The sequence below is a fragment of the Prionailurus bengalensis genome, chromosome E3 (assembly GCF_016509475.1).
Source record: "Prionailurus bengalensis isolate Pbe53 chromosome E3, Fcat_Pben_1.1_paternal_pri, whole genome shotgun sequence".
Lineage (NCBI taxonomy): Eukaryota > Metazoa > Chordata > Mammalia > Carnivora > Felidae > Prionailurus > Prionailurus bengalensis.
This window is the reverse complement of record NC_057357.1, coordinates 16,326,333-16,345,454: the sequence shown is the minus strand read 5'-3', so window position 1 is coordinate 16,345,454 and position 19,122 is coordinate 16,326,333. Positions and strand designations below refer to the sequence as shown.

General features: G+C 38.4%; 1 protein-coding gene across 3 annotated transcripts in view; it reads left to right on the top strand.

Moving 5' to 3' along the window:
• Positions 1 to 19,122, top strand: part of TPST1 (tyrosylprotein sulfotransferase 1) — a 175,903-nt gene that overhangs the window by 27,804 nt on the left and 128,977 nt on the right. For all 3 annotated transcript variants that reach the window (XM_043559891.1, XM_043559889.1, XM_043559890.1), the window contains one exon: positions 17,374 to 18,319. In XM_043559891.1, the coding sequence (XP_043415826.1) occupies positions 17,475 to 18,319 (845 nt within the window). In that variant the 5' untranslated portion in view covers positions 17,374 to 17,474. The remainder of the gene's footprint in view (positions 1 to 17,373; positions 18,320 to 19,122) is intronic.

Here is a 19,122-nt window from a genome sequence, read left to right as displayed (position 1 = left end):
ATCAATCTACTCCTCTTATTATGTCTGTATTTACCTGTGAAATTTTTCTTTTCTTAGTTTTCTTAATTCTGATTATGACCTTTTCTTTCCATTCAAAGCATTCCCTTTAATATTTCTTGTAAGGCTGGTTTTGTGGTGATGAACTTCTTTAACTTTCGTTTTTCTCTCGTTATCTCTCTTTCAATTCTACATTATAACCTTGCCAGGTAGAGTATTCTTGGTTGTAGGTTTTTTCTTTTCAGCATTTAGAATATATCATGTCACTCCCTTCTGGCCTGCAAAGTTCCTGCTAAAAAAGCAGTTGATTGCCTTATGGGGTTTCCTTTGTATGTAACTGTTTACTTTTCTGTTGTTTCTTTTAATATTCTCTCTTTTAATTTTTGCCATTTTAATTATTATGTGCCTTGGTGTGAACTTCCTTGGGTTCATTTTGTTTCAAGCTCCTGTTCTTTAAAAGCCCTGTTATATGCATTATCCACTTGACTCCACTTCCAGCAGCACTGTGAAAAAAAAGACAACTTGCAGGTATTCTTCTATATTTTTGCATTTTTTCTCTAGTCTTCTTTTTATAACTTATACTGGTGTGAAAAGAGTTTGATTATCATCATCCCCATTTAAGGGATGAAGAAACTGGTGCTCAGTGATTTAACTAGTTATATAGGTTTTTTTTTTTTTTAATATGAAATTCATTGACAAATTGGTTTCCATACAACACCCAGTGCTCATCCCAAAAGGTGCCCTCCTCAATACCCATCACCCACCCTCCCCTCCCTCCCACCCCCCATCAACCCTCAGTTTGTTCTTAGTTTTTAACAGTCTCTTATGCTTTGGCTCTCTCCCACTCTAACCTCTTTTTTTTTTTATTTTTCCTTCCCCTCCCCCATAGGTTTATAAAAAAGTGGATTTCAGACTAGAGCCCAGGTCTTCTAAAACACTAGGCTTAAAAAAAATTGTTTACATTAATTCAATGCTATCATCTTTTCTCTTTTTAATTCTAAAAGTTAGGAGATTAGTAGAAAAATTGTGTAACTGAATTAGAGTATGTAATTTGAGCAAATTTGCTTTTTGTGTATGTGTTCCCTCTCCAGGGTAGTTTAAATTTTTTTTTTTTTTTTCAACGTTTATTTATTTTTGGGACAGAGAGAGACAGAGCATGAACGGGGGAGGGGCAGAGAGAGAGGGAGACACAGAATCGGAAACAGGCTCCAGGCTCCGAGCCATCAGCCCAGAGCCTGACGCGGGGCTCGAACTCACGGACCGCGAGATCGTGACCTGGCTGAAGTCGGACGCTTAACCGACTGCGCCACCCAGGCGCCCCTCCAGGGTAGTTTAAATAGATGAGAAACATGAGTGAAGAATCTGGAAGAAGAATGGTTAGTTTACAATGACCCTCTGATATGCAGATCTGAGAAAGTTGGAATTTGGCAACTTAAACTTTCTATTTTGTTTTACTTCATTTAACCATTTGTTATGAAAATTTTCAATCATATCCAAAAGTAGAAAATTATATTGAATCCTCAAGTACCCATCACTCAGCTTCAGGTTATTAACTCACAGCCACCTGATTTCATATATAATTCTTCTCCTTACTCACACATCTACATTCAGATATTTTTGAAGCAATTCCTAGACATTTTATTTAATTTGAACCATTGAAAATGTTATATGTGAGTTTAACTTTTGCTCTTATGTCTATTGTCATAGGCATTTGGTCCAGTTCTTAGTGTTTGACCAGCTCTTTTCCTTCTTGACTATGGGATTTATTGAAAACAAAATTCCAATACACATCTTCTTTAGGAAGATGGGTCCCAGTAAAAGATCGTCAGCTGCATGTACTGTATTTTTTTTTGCTGTTTGCTACTTATTGTCAGTGGTTCTTGTGGCAGACCCCAATGGGTAGCTAGAAAAAGGTGTTCCCATTTGGCATGCCATGAGCTGACATAAGAATTGGTCTTACAACAACGGTTTGTTTATTAGAAGTTTCTGCTGAATGGCAAAGCTGTAATTCAAATTAACCCCTGGACACATATTAATTGGCAAGTTTGAACACATGATAAAATTATGTTTCCTTTTGCTAAAAATCTTAAGAGAATGGAGAAACCCACTATAGAACGGACTCTAGACAGCAGGCAGAGTAGAATTGGCTGTTGCTATTTGCTACATTGGTTGATATCATGAATAGGCATAGGAAGAAAGGAGCTAATAAGTAACAATGTAAAAAAGGTTTTAAGGGAATGTTACTTTAATTTGGACATTTGCTCATCATCTCTTTGGACCTAGTATGTGGCCACCTTCCTGATTATTAAAGCAGGGTGTGACAGGGGCGCCTGGGTGGCGCAGTCGGTTAAGCGTCCGACTTCAGCCAGGTCACGATCTCGCGGTCCGTGGGTTCAAGCCCCGCGTCGGGCTCTGGGCTGATGGCTCAGAGCCTGGAGCCTGTTTCCGATTCTGTGTCTCCCTCTCTCTCTGCCCCTTCCCCGTTCATGCTCTGTCTCTCTCTGTCCCAAAAATAAATAAAAAAACGTTGAAAAAAAAATTTTAAAGCAGAGTGTGATGAATGTACTAATGAGTGCATGTGCCTGGGCACTGTGTGTGTGCACTGAGTTTTGGCACAGCCTGATTACTGACCTCTATACCTATTTCTGTTGACTGAAAACTGTTTTGATTAGAAATCTCTATAAAATTTGCAGAGATCTGAGTAGGGAAGAATAGTGTCACACTCTTTTCTTCTCTAGAGCATTATTTCTGGGATTCTTTCATTTGGCTTGCTGAGAAAGAGCAGTCCTATTAATAGTGATTTTTCAGATATGTTTGTTGCAGTGTTTAATGCTTTTTCTTTCCCCTGGAGATGAAAACAAGATGAAACTTTTTAGTGTTCCCTTCCAGCTCAGCCTCAGCTCTGTAAATGTCCTAGTTGAGAAAATATTGATACTACTTATTTGAAAATACAGCAAAATAGAGTTTAAGGTAATGGACAAAGGCTGGTGTGTGTGTGTGTGTGTGTGTGCACAGTGATTGACTATATGAGAGTAATGGTCAGACCAGCTTTTGCTCTACTTTCTATTTAAATTATAGGGCTACGTTTTTTTTTTTTCTTTAATTTATATCCAAGTTAGTTAGCATATAGTGCAATAATAATTTCAGGAGTAGAATCCAGTGATTCATCCCCTACATAGAACACACAGTGCTCATCCCAACAAGTGTCCTCCTTAATGACCCTTGCCCATTTAGCTTGTCCCCCTACCCCCAACCTCTCCAGCAACCCTCAGTGTGTTCTCTGTATTTAAGAGTCTGGTATGTTTTGTCCCCCTCCCTGTTTTTATGTTTTTTGCTTCCCTTCTCTTAAGTTTATCTGTTTTGTATCTTAAATTCCACATAAGAGTGAAGTCATGTGATACTTGTCTTTCTCTGAGTAATTTTGCTTAGCATAATACCCTCTAGTTCCATCCATGTTGTTGCAAATGGCAAGATTTCATTCTTTTTGATTGCCAAGTAATATTCCATTGTATATATGTACCACATCTTCTTTTTCCATTCCTCTTTCATTATTCCATTTGGGCTCTTTCCATACTTTGTTGTTGATAGTGCTGCTATAAACATTGTGGTGCATGTACCCCTTCGAAACAGCACACCTGTATCCTTTGGATACCTAGTAGTGCAATTGCTGGGTCATAGTGTAGTTATATTTTTAATTTTTTTTTTTTTAATTTTTTTTTCAACTTTTTTTTTTTTTTTTTTTTTTTGGGACAGAGAGAGACAGAGCATGAATGGGGGAGGGGCAGAGAGAGAGGGAGACATAGAATCGGAAACAGGCTCCAGGCTCCAAGCCATCAGCCCAGAGCCCGACGCGGGGCTCGAACTCCCGGACCGTGAGATCGTGACCTGGCTGAAGTCGGACGCCCAACCGACTGCGCCACCCAGGCGCCCCATATTTTTAATTTTTTGAGGAACCTCCACACGGTTTTCCAGAGTGGCCACACCAGTTTGCATTCCCACCAGCAGTGTAAAAGGATTCCCCTTTCTTCTGCAACCTCATCAACATCTGTCATTGCCTGAGTTGTTAATGTTAGTTATTCTGACAGGTGTAAGGTGGTATCTCATTATGGTTTTGATTTGTATTTCCCTGATGATGAGTGATGTGGAGCATTTTTTTCATGTGTCTCTTAGCCATCTGGATGTCTTCTTTGGAAAAGTGTCTATTCATGTCTTTTGCCCATTTCTTCACTGGATTATTTGTTTTTTTGGGTGTCGAGTTTGATAAGTTCTTTATAGATTTTGTATACTAACCCTTTATCTGATATGTGATTTGCAGATATCTTCTCCCATTCTGTCGGTTACCTTTAGTTTTGCTGATTGTTTCCTTCACTGTGCAGAAGCTTACCTTGATGAGGTCCCAGTAGTTCATTTTTTGTTTCCCTTGCCTCTGGAGACATGTCAAGTAAGAACTTGCTGTGGCTGAGGTCAAAGAGTCTTTTGCCTGCTTTCTCCTCTAGGATTTTGATGGCTTCCTGTCTCATGTTTAGGTCTTTCATCCATTGTGAGTTTATTTTTATGTATGATGCAAGAAAGTGGTCTAGTTTCATTCTTCTGCATGTCACTGTCCAGTTTTCCCAGCTGGAAACTGTCTTTTTTTCATTGGTTATTCTTTCCTGCTTTGTCAAAGAGTAGTTGGGCATAAGTTTGTGGGTCCATTTCTGGGCTCTCTGTTCTGTTCCATTGATCTACGTGTCTGTTTTTGTGTACCATGCTGTCTTGATGATTACAGCTTTGTGATACATCTTGAAGTCCTGAACTGTGATGCCTCTAGCTTTGGTTTTCTTTTTCAGGATTGCTTTGGCTATTTGGGATCTTTTCTGGTTCCATACAAATTGTAGGATTCTTTGTTCTAATTCTGTGAAGAATTCTGGCATTATTTTGATAGGGATTGCATTGAATATGTAGATTGCTTTGGGTAGTATTGATGTTTTAACAATATTTGTTCTTTCTATCCATGAACACAGAATATTTTTCTGTTTTTTGGTGTCTTCTTCAGTTTCTTTCATAAGGTTTCTGTAGATAGGGTCAATTAAAAATTTTTTTTAATGTTTATTTTTGAGAGAGAGAGAGACAGAGAGAGAGACAGAGCACAAGTGTGGAAAGAACAGAGAGAGAGGGAGACACAGAATCAGAAGTAGACTCCAGGTTCTGAGCTCTCAGCACAGAGCCCGATGCAGGGCTCAAACCTATAAACCATGAGATCATGACCTGAGTGGAAGTCGGATGCTTAATTGACTGAGCCACCCAGGCACCCCATGGGCTACTTTTTAAAAAAAGAATGAGGAGAATTAGTACCAAGATGTGAGTAGAGACCTCATTTCCACATCTCTCTTCTAGAGAAATGTACCTCTCAGTTTGATTGGTTTACTGATACTTTTTGGAGGCTCATTATATGATGTGACTTCATGCTCTATTAAGCATGCTGTGATAGGGTACAAAACATATCTCTGAATTTCAGAGCTTAAAATGTTTTGGAGCAAGTAAAATATACATGAAAAAAATTAGACGCAACCTTTGAGTAGGTAAGATTTAGAGAAGTGATGAGGAAAATGTGCTATTAGGGCTTCCTTTTGTGTATCTATAAAATGAGAGCATTGGACTAAATGATCTAAGGGCCCCTCTTAGCACTGTTGTTGTATGATTCTGTGATTCTCCAAATTAAGAAACATGCACAGAGGGAAAAGTAGGTTTCATAAGCTTAGTGAGGAATATGACTATTTCCGGGAAATATTTCCGGGAAAGCCCAGATCCCTTTCTTTACGTTTTTAGTATCCCTTACAAGGGCTTTGACCACCATCTTACTTGATTTCAAACATCTTGAAGGGGATATAGAACATACTTTTCCCCCTCAGGGGCGCCTGGGTGGCGCAGTCGGTTAAGCGTCCGACTTCAGCCAGGTCACGATCTCACGGTCTGTGAGTTCGAGCCCCGCGTCGTGCTCTGGGCTGATGGCTCAGAGCCTGGAGCCTGTTTCCGATTCTGTGTCTCCCTCTCTCTCTGCCCCTCCCCCGTTCATGCTGTGTCTTTCTCTGTCCCCAAAATAAATAAACATTGAAAAAAAAAATTTAAGAACATACTTTTCCCCCTCAAATGTAGTTTAAAGTACAATAAAAATGAAAGGTGGAAAGAATCACCCCAAATTATGTTGACACAATTGTCAAGTATACTTGGATATATGGTAAGACTTTGCTTTCCCCCAAATTATCCCTTAGTAAAGGAGTTGCCTTCATTTTCGTCCTTATGGAAGTTCTAATGTTAAGAGGTGCCTTCTCAATTACTTTGAACAACAAAACTATTAATTTGTGATAATATATTGGCCTGACCTCTGTCAATGCTATTTTTGATGCCAATAGAGATTTCTTGACAAAATCAGTAGAAAAAGAAATTTAACACAGATTTAGTGTTGGATGTCTTAAGCCTTTTCAAGACTATTTTGGAAAACAGTAGTAGGCTGTGAGCAGAGGAATGATGTATTCTAACTAAATTTGAAAAAGATCCCTCTCGCTGTTGAGTTTTGAATAGTCTGTAGGGGGCAGGAGTAGAGGTAAGGATACCTTTCTGTATTTCTGGTAAGAAATGCTGGTGGTGCTAGTGAAATGTTGAGAAGTGGTCAGATTGTGACTGTATTTTGAAGATAGAGCCAATATAGTTTTTTTCTGATTTGGGTGTAGGATATGAGGAAATTAATCAAATATTAACTAAATATTTTAAAATCAAGCATATCCCACACTCCTATTCCACACACTTTGACCTAGCAATTCTTCTTTTTAAAAAGTTAGTCTAAGAAAATAATCACATGTGCAAAGAAGTTTGTTTAATTTTTTTTAACGTTTATATATTTTTGAGACAGAGCATGAACGGAGGACGGTCAGAGAGAGGGAGACACAGAATCTGAAACAGGCTCCAGGCTCTGAGCTGTCAGCACAGAGCCCAGTGCGGGGCTTGAACTCACGGACCACGAGATCATGACCTGAGCCGAAGTCGGCCGCCCAACCAACTGAGCCACCCAGACGCCCCAAGAAGTTTGTTTATACAAGAATATTATCACAGATAACTATAGAGAACTGGCCAAATAATTGTTGGTAGCTCTGTAAGCAGAAAGAGTTCGGGGTCCCCAGAAAAAAAAACATAACGTTTGTGACATAAGAGAGGTCATTTTAAGCCCCTAGCCATCTTCCCCACCCCTCACCCCCAAGGTCTGTGCCCTACTTGCCCAAGCACACTTTCCTGGACTTTCTTGGAGAACTTTCTCAGAACTTTCTTGAAGGTTAGAATTACAAAGAAATACAAAAACCTCAGTAGTTAAAGATTTAAAGGAACAAATGGAATGCAAAAACTAACAGTCTCTACTAGGCCAGGAGATAGCCTAACCATTTCAGAGACAATAAATCAGTAGTAAAAACTTACAGTGCTGTTTCGTAAGTAAGCAAAGTCCTGCGTTTTTTTTCCTGAGATAAGGAGCCCAAAACCCCATCTAGTTTATACAGGCTCTCAGAGCATATCCAAAGCCCCTCCTCTGACAATTCCCTCTGCTTCATTATGTTAAAATCTCCATCCTCGGAGGAGTATGAGGTTCATTAAATGTAACATAGGATGCATGTATAGAACTGTTTTCTAAGTACCCCTATGCAGTCTTATGCCTGCCTTTACATTTGATGACAGAGCTTCCTTTTCTGAATATTCATCCTATCCCTAAATAAAAGGAACTCACTGGGGCGCCTGGGTGGCTCACTCCGTTAAACGTCCAACTATTGGTTTTGGTCATGATCTCACAGTTCATGGGTTTGAGCCCCACATTGGACTCTGCACTGACAGTGTGGAGTCAGCTTGGGATTCTCTCTCTCCCTCTCCCTGCTCTTGTGCAGGCACACTGTCTCTCTCTCAGAATAAATAAACTTAAAAAAAATTAAAAACAAAAAAAAAGGAACCCACTCACCCCTGCTCAGGGATTCATTACTTTGGAAGTTATGCTCCCTGATCTCTTTATTTGCTGCAAATAGTTTCCTTTGTGTGATAACTCTCTACCTGGTCTCTACCTATAACTTACCAGAGAGCAAACCCACATTGGTTTAGTTCTAGATCCTTTCAGTAAAGTTATTAGGCAGCCATTAAAGTGACTTACAAGTATGTTTCTGGACATGGAAACATGTTAACATATTTATGGGTTTTGTCTTGTTAGATATTTTACTGAGAATTTGGGGTATTTTAATGGGAAGTTTTACTTCCCATTGGTTGCTGCTATAGCAACTTGGAGCTCCGTCATGTTAGCTTTTGGTTGGTGAATATTTTGTATCTGATATGTGCTTAGAGAAGATTTCAGAGAGGTAGTTATCTTGTTTTTATACAACTGAATTTTATTTTTTTTTTTAATTTTTTTTTTCAACGTTTATTTATTTTTGGGACAGAGAGAGACAGAGCATGAACAGGGGAGGGGCAGAGAGAGAGGGAGACACAGAATCGGAAACAGGCTCCAGGCTCTGAGCCATCAGCCCAGAGCCCGACGCGGGGCTCGAACTCCCGGACCGCGAGATCGTGACCTGGCTGAAGTCGGACGCTTAACCGACTGCGCCACCCAGGCGCCCCTATACAACTGAATTTTAAATTGTTGCACAAGTTATTTTTGAAAGAAGTTGACTCATTTGTTACATATTGAATTCTGACATGTATCAGAGGTTAAGTTAAATGTAATTTAAAATGCACGTAGTACTAAATTTTACCGAAAAGCTTTGCCATTTTAGAGTGATTTCTTAGCGATTACTGCTCTTCTCTCATTAAACATGCATTACACACCTACCACTGCACAAACAAATGGAATGTGCTAGAGGAATCATTCCTATATAATTATCTAAAGTGAAACCAACCGTTATTAGAGTTAATTGCATCCCTAAGAGCACTTCTCTTTGCTTCACTAAGTTTTGTTTGCTATGTTCAGATTTAAATGAATTTTTATTTCATCTCGGTGTTCATAAAATGGAAAACATGAAACAATTTTCCTAAGATCATTTCTTTGCTCTTCTCAGTAAAACCCACTATTTATTTAATGTATTCCTATTACCACTGAATTTATCACCAGTAAATAATTCTTGATCAGAAACATTAACTAGAAGATTTAGAATAAAAAATTCTCCTGTTTTTGGTGTTCGATCTTTCTTTGGTGTTTATCTTTCTTCCCCGTCCCCCATTTTTCTTCTCAAATTTCTCTTAAAATTTTTTTTTGTTTTAAAATTTTTTTTTCTTTTTTTTTTTTTTTTAATTTTTTTTTTCAACATTTATTTATTTTTGGGACAGAGTGAGACAGAGCATGAACGGGGGAGGGGCAGAGAGAGAGGGAGACACAGAATCGGAAGCAGGCTCCAGGCTCCGAGCCATCAGCCCAGAGCCCGACGCGGGGCTCGAACTCCCGGACCGCGAGATCGTGACCTGGCTGAAGTCGGACGCTTAACCGACTGCGCCACCCAGGCACCCCTAAAATTTTTAATGTTATTTATTTTTGAGAGAGAGACACAGAGTGTGAACTATGGAGGGGCAGAAAGAAAGGGAGACAGAATCTGAAGCAGGCTCCAGGCTCCGAGCTGTCAGCACATAGCCCAGTGTGGGGCTTGAACTCATAAACTGCAAGTTCATGACCTTAGCTGAAGTCAGAGGCTTAACTGACTGAGCCACCCAGACACCCCAGTTTTTGTTGTTGTTGTTGTTGTTTGTTTGTTTTTGTTTTAAAGATTATTGTACAGTAAAATAGATTTTTTCTTTTGATGCATAGTTCTCTGAATTTTTTTTTTTCCAACGTTTATTTATTTATGGGACAGAGAGAGACAGAGCATGAATGGGGGAGGGGCAGAGAGAGAGGGAGACACAGAATCGGAAACGGGCTCCAGGTTCTGAGCCATCAGCCCAGAGCCCGACGCAGGGCTCGAACTCACGGACCGCGAGATTGTGACCTGGCTGAAGTCGGACGCTTAACTGACTGCGCCACCCAGGCGCCCCGGTTCTGTGAATTTTAATACATATATTTATTCATGTAACAACTACAGCAGTCAGGAGACAGAATAGTTCTGTCATCTCAGAAAACTCTATATCCCTTTAAAGTTAACAGTTTTCTGGCATCCAGTGATCTATAGTTTTGCCTTTTTGAGACTATTTTATAAATAGGAATATTTTTTGAGATTGGCTTCTTTCATTCAGCATGCATAATACCTTTGGGATTCACCCAAGTTGTGTGTATCAAGAGTTTGTTCCTTTTTGTTGCTGAGTAGTATCCCAGCAATGGATGTACCATGGTTTATCTAGATTTACACACTGAAGGACATTGGGTTAGTTTTCAGTTTTTGGTGATTGTGAACAGGGCTACTATAGACATTCACATGCAGGTTTTATGTGAACATAGATTTCACTTCTGTAGGATAAATCTCAGTAGTACAATTATTGGGTTGTAGGGTAAGTATGTTTACATTATTAGAATTTACAGAACACCTTTTCAGATGTATCATTGTGTATTCGCAGAAATGTAGATGTTCAGTTGCTCCTCATCTTTATTAGCACTCGATATTGCCAAGTGTTTTTTTTTTTTTTTTTAGCCAGTCTATTAAGTGTATGGTTTTTTTTTTTTTTAAAAAACCACAATATTATTTGAGATATAATCCACATAACCAAAAAATTCTCCACAGTCTAGGTTTAGAACATTTTCATCACCCCAAAAAGAAACTACATAGTAGTCACTTTCATCTTCCCTCTCCCCTCAGCCCCAGGCAACTACTAATTTTTCTGTCTACAGATTTGCCTGTTTTGGACATTTCATATAAATAGAATCATATATGATCTTTTATGAGTTGCTTTAATCAATTAGAATAATGTTTTTATGCTTTGTCTACATTGAATTCTATATCAGTACTTCACACCTTTATGGCTGGATAATACTCCATTGCATGGATATACCATATTTTGTTTATCCATTTATCAGTTGGTAGACATTGGGGTTGCTACTTTTTAGCTATGAATAATGATGCTGTGAACATCTGTGTACAAGTTTTTCTGTGAATACGTTTTTAGTTCTCTTGGGCGGAATTGCTGGATCATATGCTAGCTAGTTCCACATTTGCCCTTTTGAGGACCTGCCAAACTTTTCTAAAGTGGCTACACCATTTTACAGTCCCACCCACCAGCAGTATATGAGTATTCCAATTTTCCACATTTTTATCAACACTTGTGATCTGTTTTTGATTGTAGCCATCTAATGGGTATTAAATGCTATCCCATTGTGGTTTTGATTTACACTTTCCTAAAGAGATGATATTGAACATCTTCTCAAGTGCACATTGACCATTTATATATCTTCTTTGGAAAAATGTCTATACAGATTTTTTGCCCACTTTTTATTGGGTTATTTATCTTTTTCAAAAAAAATTTAATTTTAAATTTACATCCAAGTTAGCATATAGTGCAATAATGATTTCAGGAGTAGATTCCAGTGATTCATCCCCTATGTATAATACCCAGTGCTCATCCCAGCAAGTTTCTTCCTTAATGCCCCTTACCTATTTTAGCCCATCCCCCCTTTACACAGCCCCTCCAGCAACCCTCAGTTTATTCTGTATATTTAAGAGTCTCTAATGTTTTGTCTCCCTCCATGTTTTTACATTATTTTTGCTTCCCTTCCCTTATGTTCATCTGTTTTGTATCTTAAATTCCACACGAATGAAGTCATATGATATTTGTCTTTTTCTGACTTATTTTGCTTAGCATAATACCCTCTAGTTCTACCCACGTTGTTGCAAATAGCAAGATTTCATTCTTTTTGATTGCCGAGTAATACTCCATTGTGTGTGTGTCTGTGTGTGCACATCTTCTTTATCCATTCATCTGTCGATGGACATTTGGACTCTTCCCCTACTTTGGCTCTTGTCGATAGCACTGCTATAAACATTGGGGTGCATGTTTCAAAAGAGCACACCTGTATCCCTTGGATATGTACCTAGTAGTGCAATTGCTGGGTCATAGGGTAGGCCTATTTTTAATTTTTTGAGGAACCTCCACACTGTTTTCCAGAGTGGCTGCACCAGTTTGCATTCCCATCAGCAGTGCAAAAGAGATCGTCTTTCTCCGCATCCTCGCCAACATCTGTTGTTGCCTGAGTTGTTAATTTTAGTCATTCTGACTGGTGTGAGGTGGTATTCATTGTGGTTTTAATTTGTATTTCCTTGATGATGAGTTCTGTTATTTATCTTTATCGTTGAATTGTAACAGTTCTTTATATATTCTGGATAGAAGTCCTTTATTAGATACGTGATTTGTATATATTTTCTCTCATTTTTTGATTTGTCTTTCACCTTCAGAATGGTGTTCTTTGAAGCACAAATGTTTTTAGTTGTGATGAAGTCTATTTTATCTGTTTTTAATATGTCTCTTATACTTTTGATCTTGTATCTAGGAAACTATGGCCACAAAGATTTACACCTGTTTTCTTCTCAGAGTTTTATAGTTTTAGCTCTTACATTTAGGTCTCCGGCTCATTTTGAGTAAATTTTTGTGAACAGGTGTTCAACTTCATTCTTTCACATATGGATATCCAGTTTTCCCAGCACCATTTGTTGAAAAGGTTGCTCTTTCCTCACATCAAAGGATGCTCAACATCATGCGTCATCAGAGAATTGCAAATCAAAACTATAATGAGATATTACCTCACACCTGTCAGAATGGCTAAAATTAAAAAAATAACACAAGAAAAAATAAGTGTTGATGAGCATGTGGACCAAAAGGAACACTTGTGCACTATTGGTGGGAATGCAAACTGGTACAGCCACTCTAGAAAACAGTATGGAGTTTCCTCAAAAAGTTAAACATAGAACTACCCTACAACCTAGTAATTGCACTACTGGGTATCTAACCCCAAACTACAAAAACACTAATTCAAAGGAATACATTCACCCCATGTTTATAGCAGCATTATTTCCTCTAGACAAGATATGGAGGCAGCACAGTGTTCATAGATAAATGAATGGATAAAGAAGCAGGAGATACACACACATATGCACACATACACGTATATATATATATATATATATATATATACACACACACACCGCACACATACACATACAATGGAAAATTATTCAGCCATAAAAAATAATGAAATCTTGACATTTGCGACAACGTGGATGGAGCTAGAAAGTATAATGCTAAGTGAAATAGTCAGAGAAAGACAAATACTGTATGATTTCACCCATATGTAGAATTTAAGAAACAAAAAACAAAGGAAAAAACAGAGAAACCAAGAAATGTGTTCTTTTTTTAAAAAATTTTTAATGTTTTTTATTTTTTCTTAGAGAGAGAGAGTGGGGAAGGGGCAGAGAGAGAGGGAGACACAGAATTCGAAGCAGGCTCCAGGCTTCAAGCTGTCAGCACAGAGCCTGACGTGGGGCTCGAACTCATGAACTGTGAGATCATGACCTGAGCTGAAGTCGGACACTTTACCGACTGAAACACCCAGGCGCCCCAAGAAACAGATTCTTCACTGTAGAGAACAAACTGATGGTTACCGGAGGAGCTGTGGGTAGGGGATAAGGTGAAATAGATGAAGGGGATTAAAGAGTGTACTTATCATGATGAGCACTGAGTAATGTGTAGAAGTGTTGAATCACTATATTGCACTCCTAACGCTCATATAACACCTTTTGTTAACTGTACTGGAATAAAAATAAAAAAACGTAATTAAATAAAAAGAAAGAAAAGAAAAATCAATTGACCATAAATGTAAAGGTGTATTACTGGATTTGTGATTCTGTTCCATTCATCTGTATGCTTGTTTTTATGCCAGCACTACATTGTCTTCATTATTGTAGTTTTGTAGTTAAGTTTTGAGGTTGGGAATTGTGCATATTCTAGCATTATTCTTTTTCAAGATGGTTTTGGCTAGAGTGAGAGTGTATAAATCTGAATAGGATTAAGTAACTCCCTGCTTAAAAATCTTTAAATCAGTCACATCTGATTGCATCTATCATAAAATTTCATATCCCTAAACTGATCCACCAGATTTACAATCTGACCCCTACCCATCTTTCCAGTTTCATCATTGACCTGTTTTTCTTGCTCACTGCTTTACCTAGCTCCTTAAAAGCTTTAAAATGCCTTTCCATTGCAAGGCTTTTGTATATCCATTTGCTTTTGCTTAGAATGCTCTTGTTTTCACTTTACCTAATTCCTACTCACTGTTCAGATCTCTACCTAAATATCATTTTTAAAATGTTGTTTTTCTTTTTCATTCCATTTTCTGTGTTACTTTCTTTTTTCTCCATTGTTTTCTTCCTACGTGCCCCCTTTTAAACTGAATATTGGTAAAACATCTTAAGTGTGTCTTCTATATCACGGATTCTGTTTTTTGCATAGATATTTCAATGCTATGTTGCCACCAATGTTCCTTTTTTTTTTTTTTTTTTCTTTTTTTTAAAGTAGGCTCCATGCTGAGCATGGAGCCCAATGCAGGGCTTGAACTCACGACCTTGAGATCAAGAGCTAAGCTGAGATCAAGAGTCAGATACTTAACCTACTGAGCCACCTAGGCACCCCACTACCAGTGTTCTTAATTAATGCTTTTTTTTTTTTTTTTTTTTTTTTTTTTTGCAGTCTTTTCGTATTAAGCTGATCTTTTAATCTCAACCTGTTCTCACTTTGTGGTTCTTTGTTGCAGCTTTATAATGAAGTACTGTGCCTGGTACAGTAATATATGTTCAAATATGTGACTAAAGGAATGAATACATGAGTAAACAAAAACCAGATCTTGGTGTATCCTACTGAGACTATCAAAATATTTTTCTACGAAAGTATTCCTTTAAAACCCAAAAAACAAAAAGCCCAGCTATGTTGAGGTATAACTTATGTACCCTAAGACTTATCCATTGTAAGAGTGTAATTCAATGATTTTTAGTAGATTTTATAAGGTTGTGCAAGTCTCACAACAGTCCAGTCTTAGAACATTTCCATTACTGCAGAAAGTCCTCTCATGCCTATTTGTCATTAAATTCCTGCTTCCACCTCCTGCTTTCTGTCTCTATCAATTTGCCTTTTATGGACATTTCATATAAATGTATGCTGATGTAGTTGCTCAGATACACACACACACACACACACACACACACACACGTAAAATTATTTGCATTTTTAAGCATGGCTTTCTAGGGGTTGCCTTCCTGTCAGCACAGTTCATTGGACAGTGGTTGTGCTCTGATATCATCTGCCAGTGGATCTGCATTTGGGTAGAGGAGCACATTCAAAGTTGAGGCCATTTTCAAGTCTGCACTGGTGTTTAAGGACTGACAATTCCTTTTGTGTCTCCTCTGCCTCCATGCACCTGTGAGCTGGCGTTGAGTTTGCCAATCATGATTACAAACTGAGACTACTGGAGCTGTTCATCCTTCTTGCTCACCTGCCACCTGGAACATCACTTACACTGACAGCACAGCTGAGAGTGTGTGTTATTCACCACTCCAAAATGAGTGACTCCCTTTGATCCTGGGAGCAAAGCCATAGTCTTCATAGTTTCCCTGCCTCGCCCTGCTCTGCAGAACCTCTGTCCTGCTAAGTGAGTGGATGGTGGGGTGGGAATAGTCTTAGGCAAGAATGTCATAGACTTTCATTGTTCTTCCTCAACATTTAGCAGTTTTTCAAACATAGATGCTGCTTAGGTTGTTGTATTCATTTGTTGATTTCCAGAGGACTGATGGGGTTTCTGTCAGCTTCATCTTGCTTAGTTTTGGGGGAGAATTGCCTACCTTCTCACTAGTCCATAGCTAGACGTGCTGCCTCTCAGGAGGTATTCTTTTTTTAGCATAGCTAGTCCTTTCCCCAGGTGTACTTACTATTAGGAGACATATAAGGAAGGGAGAATTTTTAAGGAATTAGCTCATGTTATTGAGGTGCTGGCATTTCTAAAATCCACAGAGCAGTCTGGCTGGTAAGACTTGATGTTAGCTTTGAGTCCAAATTCTGCAGGGCAGCAAGCTGGAAATTCAGGTACAGTTTCTGTGTTACTGTCTTGAAGAGAATACCTTTTTCTTCAGAAAACCTGTCTCTTCTAAGGATTTCAGTTGTTGGATGAGACCCACTCATATTATGAAGGGTAATCTGCTTTAATCAGAGTCTGTTGATTTCATTGTTAATCATATCTAACAAAAACCTTCACAGCAACATCTAGACCAAACTAGTGTTTGGTGTTTGACCAAACACTGGGCACCATAATGGCTTAGTTGACATATAAAATTAACCATCACACTTGCCCTCTGAGGATTCAGGGCACATTTTTTTAGTCTAGGTGTAGTGTGATTGCTGTCTGCTTTGTAGTATATATCCTTGCTCCAGCTAAACTAGTATTTCCATAATATGTATATTTTACATATACATAGTATATATATTTTACATAGTATATATGTTTTACATACATGCCCTTGCTTCTACACATCCACACCTTGGTCATAGTGTATCTTCAGCTTAGAATACTCTGTGTATCTAAACCTTCTCTGTTCTTCTGAAGGCTAGATCACAAACACACACGTAATTGTCTTTTCACAGTACACACCAGTTCTCCTGAACTACTTTTTGCCTAAACATGCTCTGTTCTGTCATGCCATTGTGCTTTTGCACACAAGTTCCTACTGCTTAGAGTACCTCTCCCTCTTATTTTCTATAAGGCTTTTATAGATTCATCTGGTGGACTTATGTGCTCCTTTTCATTATACTCTTGTTGTTTATATCTACTAAGGCACTGATTGCATTTTGTTGTCATTGTTTGCATATCTATCTGTCCATGAGACTTTATTTCCTGAGAGCAAGGGTCAGTGCACTGCTGTTTTCAAAGCTTATCCTCAGCCACACCCAAGTATCTGGCCTGTAGTATCTAAATAAATAATTTGTGGAATGGATAAACTAAATCTGTGTTAAAGATTTGGAAGTTGTATATTTCTTCTGTAATTTCTCTTTAGGGTAGAATGTGGAGATAATGACTTCTTGGGGATGAAGCAAATCTGAATACTAGAGATGAGCCTTGGGTTAGACCTCAAACATACTTGGTCATATTAAATATTTGCATAACCCACTGATAGAAATAGTTTTATTTATTTTTCCATTCTGTGGAAGGTACAAAGCTTCAGAATTGTCACATTAAGAAATGCTGTTTCTGATTAGAAACGATTTATTTTTGCTTGCACTTGTGTATACTTGTGTTCTAAGAATATCATAGTATGTAAGACAGCTTTAGCTTCTTTCTAGCCAGAATGTAATGGTGATCACTGATGACTAATTTGTGAACAGTTTTAATGTGATGATAAAATAGCTTTTTCCTTTTCTCACTAGATGTTGATCATCTTTCTGAAGTAGAATCTCCATGGCCTGAACATTTTCTGAAAATTATTTTGAGCAGAATATCTATTTAATAACAAGATAACTACATCAAGATGGTTGGAAAACTGAAGCAGAACTTACTATTGGCATGTCTGGTTATTAGTTCTGTGACTGTGTTTTACTTGGGCCAACACGCCATGGAATGTCATCACCGAATAGAAGAACGTAGCCAGCCCCTCAAATTGGAGAGCACAAAGACCACTGTGAGAACTGGCCTGGACATCAAAGTGAATAAAACCTTTGCCTATCACAAAGATATGCCTTTGATATTTATTGGAGGTGTGCCTCGGAGTGGAACCACACTCATGAGGGCCATGCTAGATGCACACCCCGATATTCGCTGTGGAGAGGAAACCAGAGTCATTCCCCGAATCCTGGCCTTGAAGCAGATGTGGTCACGGTCAAGTAAAGAGAAAATACGCTTGGATGAGGCTGGTGTTACTGATGAAGTGCTGGATTCTGCCATGCAAGCCTTCTTACTAGAAATTATTGTTAAGCATGGGGAACCAGCCCCTTATTTATGTAATAAAGATCCTTTTGCCCTGAAATCCTTAACTTACCTTGCTAGGTTATTCCCTAATGCCAAATTTCTCCTCATGGTCCGAGATGGCCGGGCATCAGTACATTCAATGATTTCTCGGAAAGTTACTATAGCTGGGTTTGACCTGAATAGCTATAGAGACTGTTTGACCAAGTGGAATCGTGCCATAGAGACCATGTATAATCAATGTATGGAAGTTGGCTATAAAAAATGCATGTTAGTTCACTATGAACAACTTGTCTTACATCCTGAACGGTGGATGAGAACGCTCTTAAAGTTCCTTCATATTCCATGGAACTACTCAGTATTACATCATGAAGAGATGATTGGGAAAGCTGGGGGAGTATCTCTGTCAAAGTGAGTAGAAGTTGTTTTTTGTTTTTTTTGACCCTGTGTTCAGGTAGTAAAGGTGTGTGTGTGTGTGTGTGTGTGTGTGTGTGTGTGTAAACTACAGAATGTGTTTCTGGAACAGATATAACTTCATCAGTGAGTTTTTTAAAAGATTTGTTTAATGTTTATTCTTAGAGAGAGAAAGAGTGAGAGAGAGACAGAGTGTGAGTGGGGGAGGGGCAGAGAGAGAGAGAGAGAGAGGAAGACACAGGATCTGAAGCAGGCTCCAGGCTCTGAGCTGTCATCACAGAACCTTACATGGGGCTCAAACTCACAAACTCCGAGATCATGACCTGAGCTTAAGTGGGACACCTAACCTACTGAGCCACCCAGGTGTCCCTTTCAATGAGTTGTTTTAAAAATTCATTATAGGCCCTTTCATTTATTTAATTCATTTGTATTTTTATGAATTGTGGTTCTTATTTATTTGATAGAAGCCAGCCCAATTTATAGCAGTGAAAGGTATTTTTCTTTAATGTCCATCATTCAATTTTAGCGACTCCTGATTTCTAATTTCTAGGTAGTTTTATTAATAACAATAGTCGACTTTTGTGTAGATTAAGGTTAATATGAGGAGAAGCATCTAATGTTGGTGAGCAAGTGGTGAATTCTAAGCATTTTGGAATTTTTAGTGATAGAGAAATATAAAGACCAAAATGATCTAACCCAGTCCCTTCATTTTACAGGTAGGAAGACTTAGTCAGAAAGTAAAAATGATTTACTCAAATCGAGATGGGAAGGCCAGGATTAGAATCTGTGCTTTGGTCTCA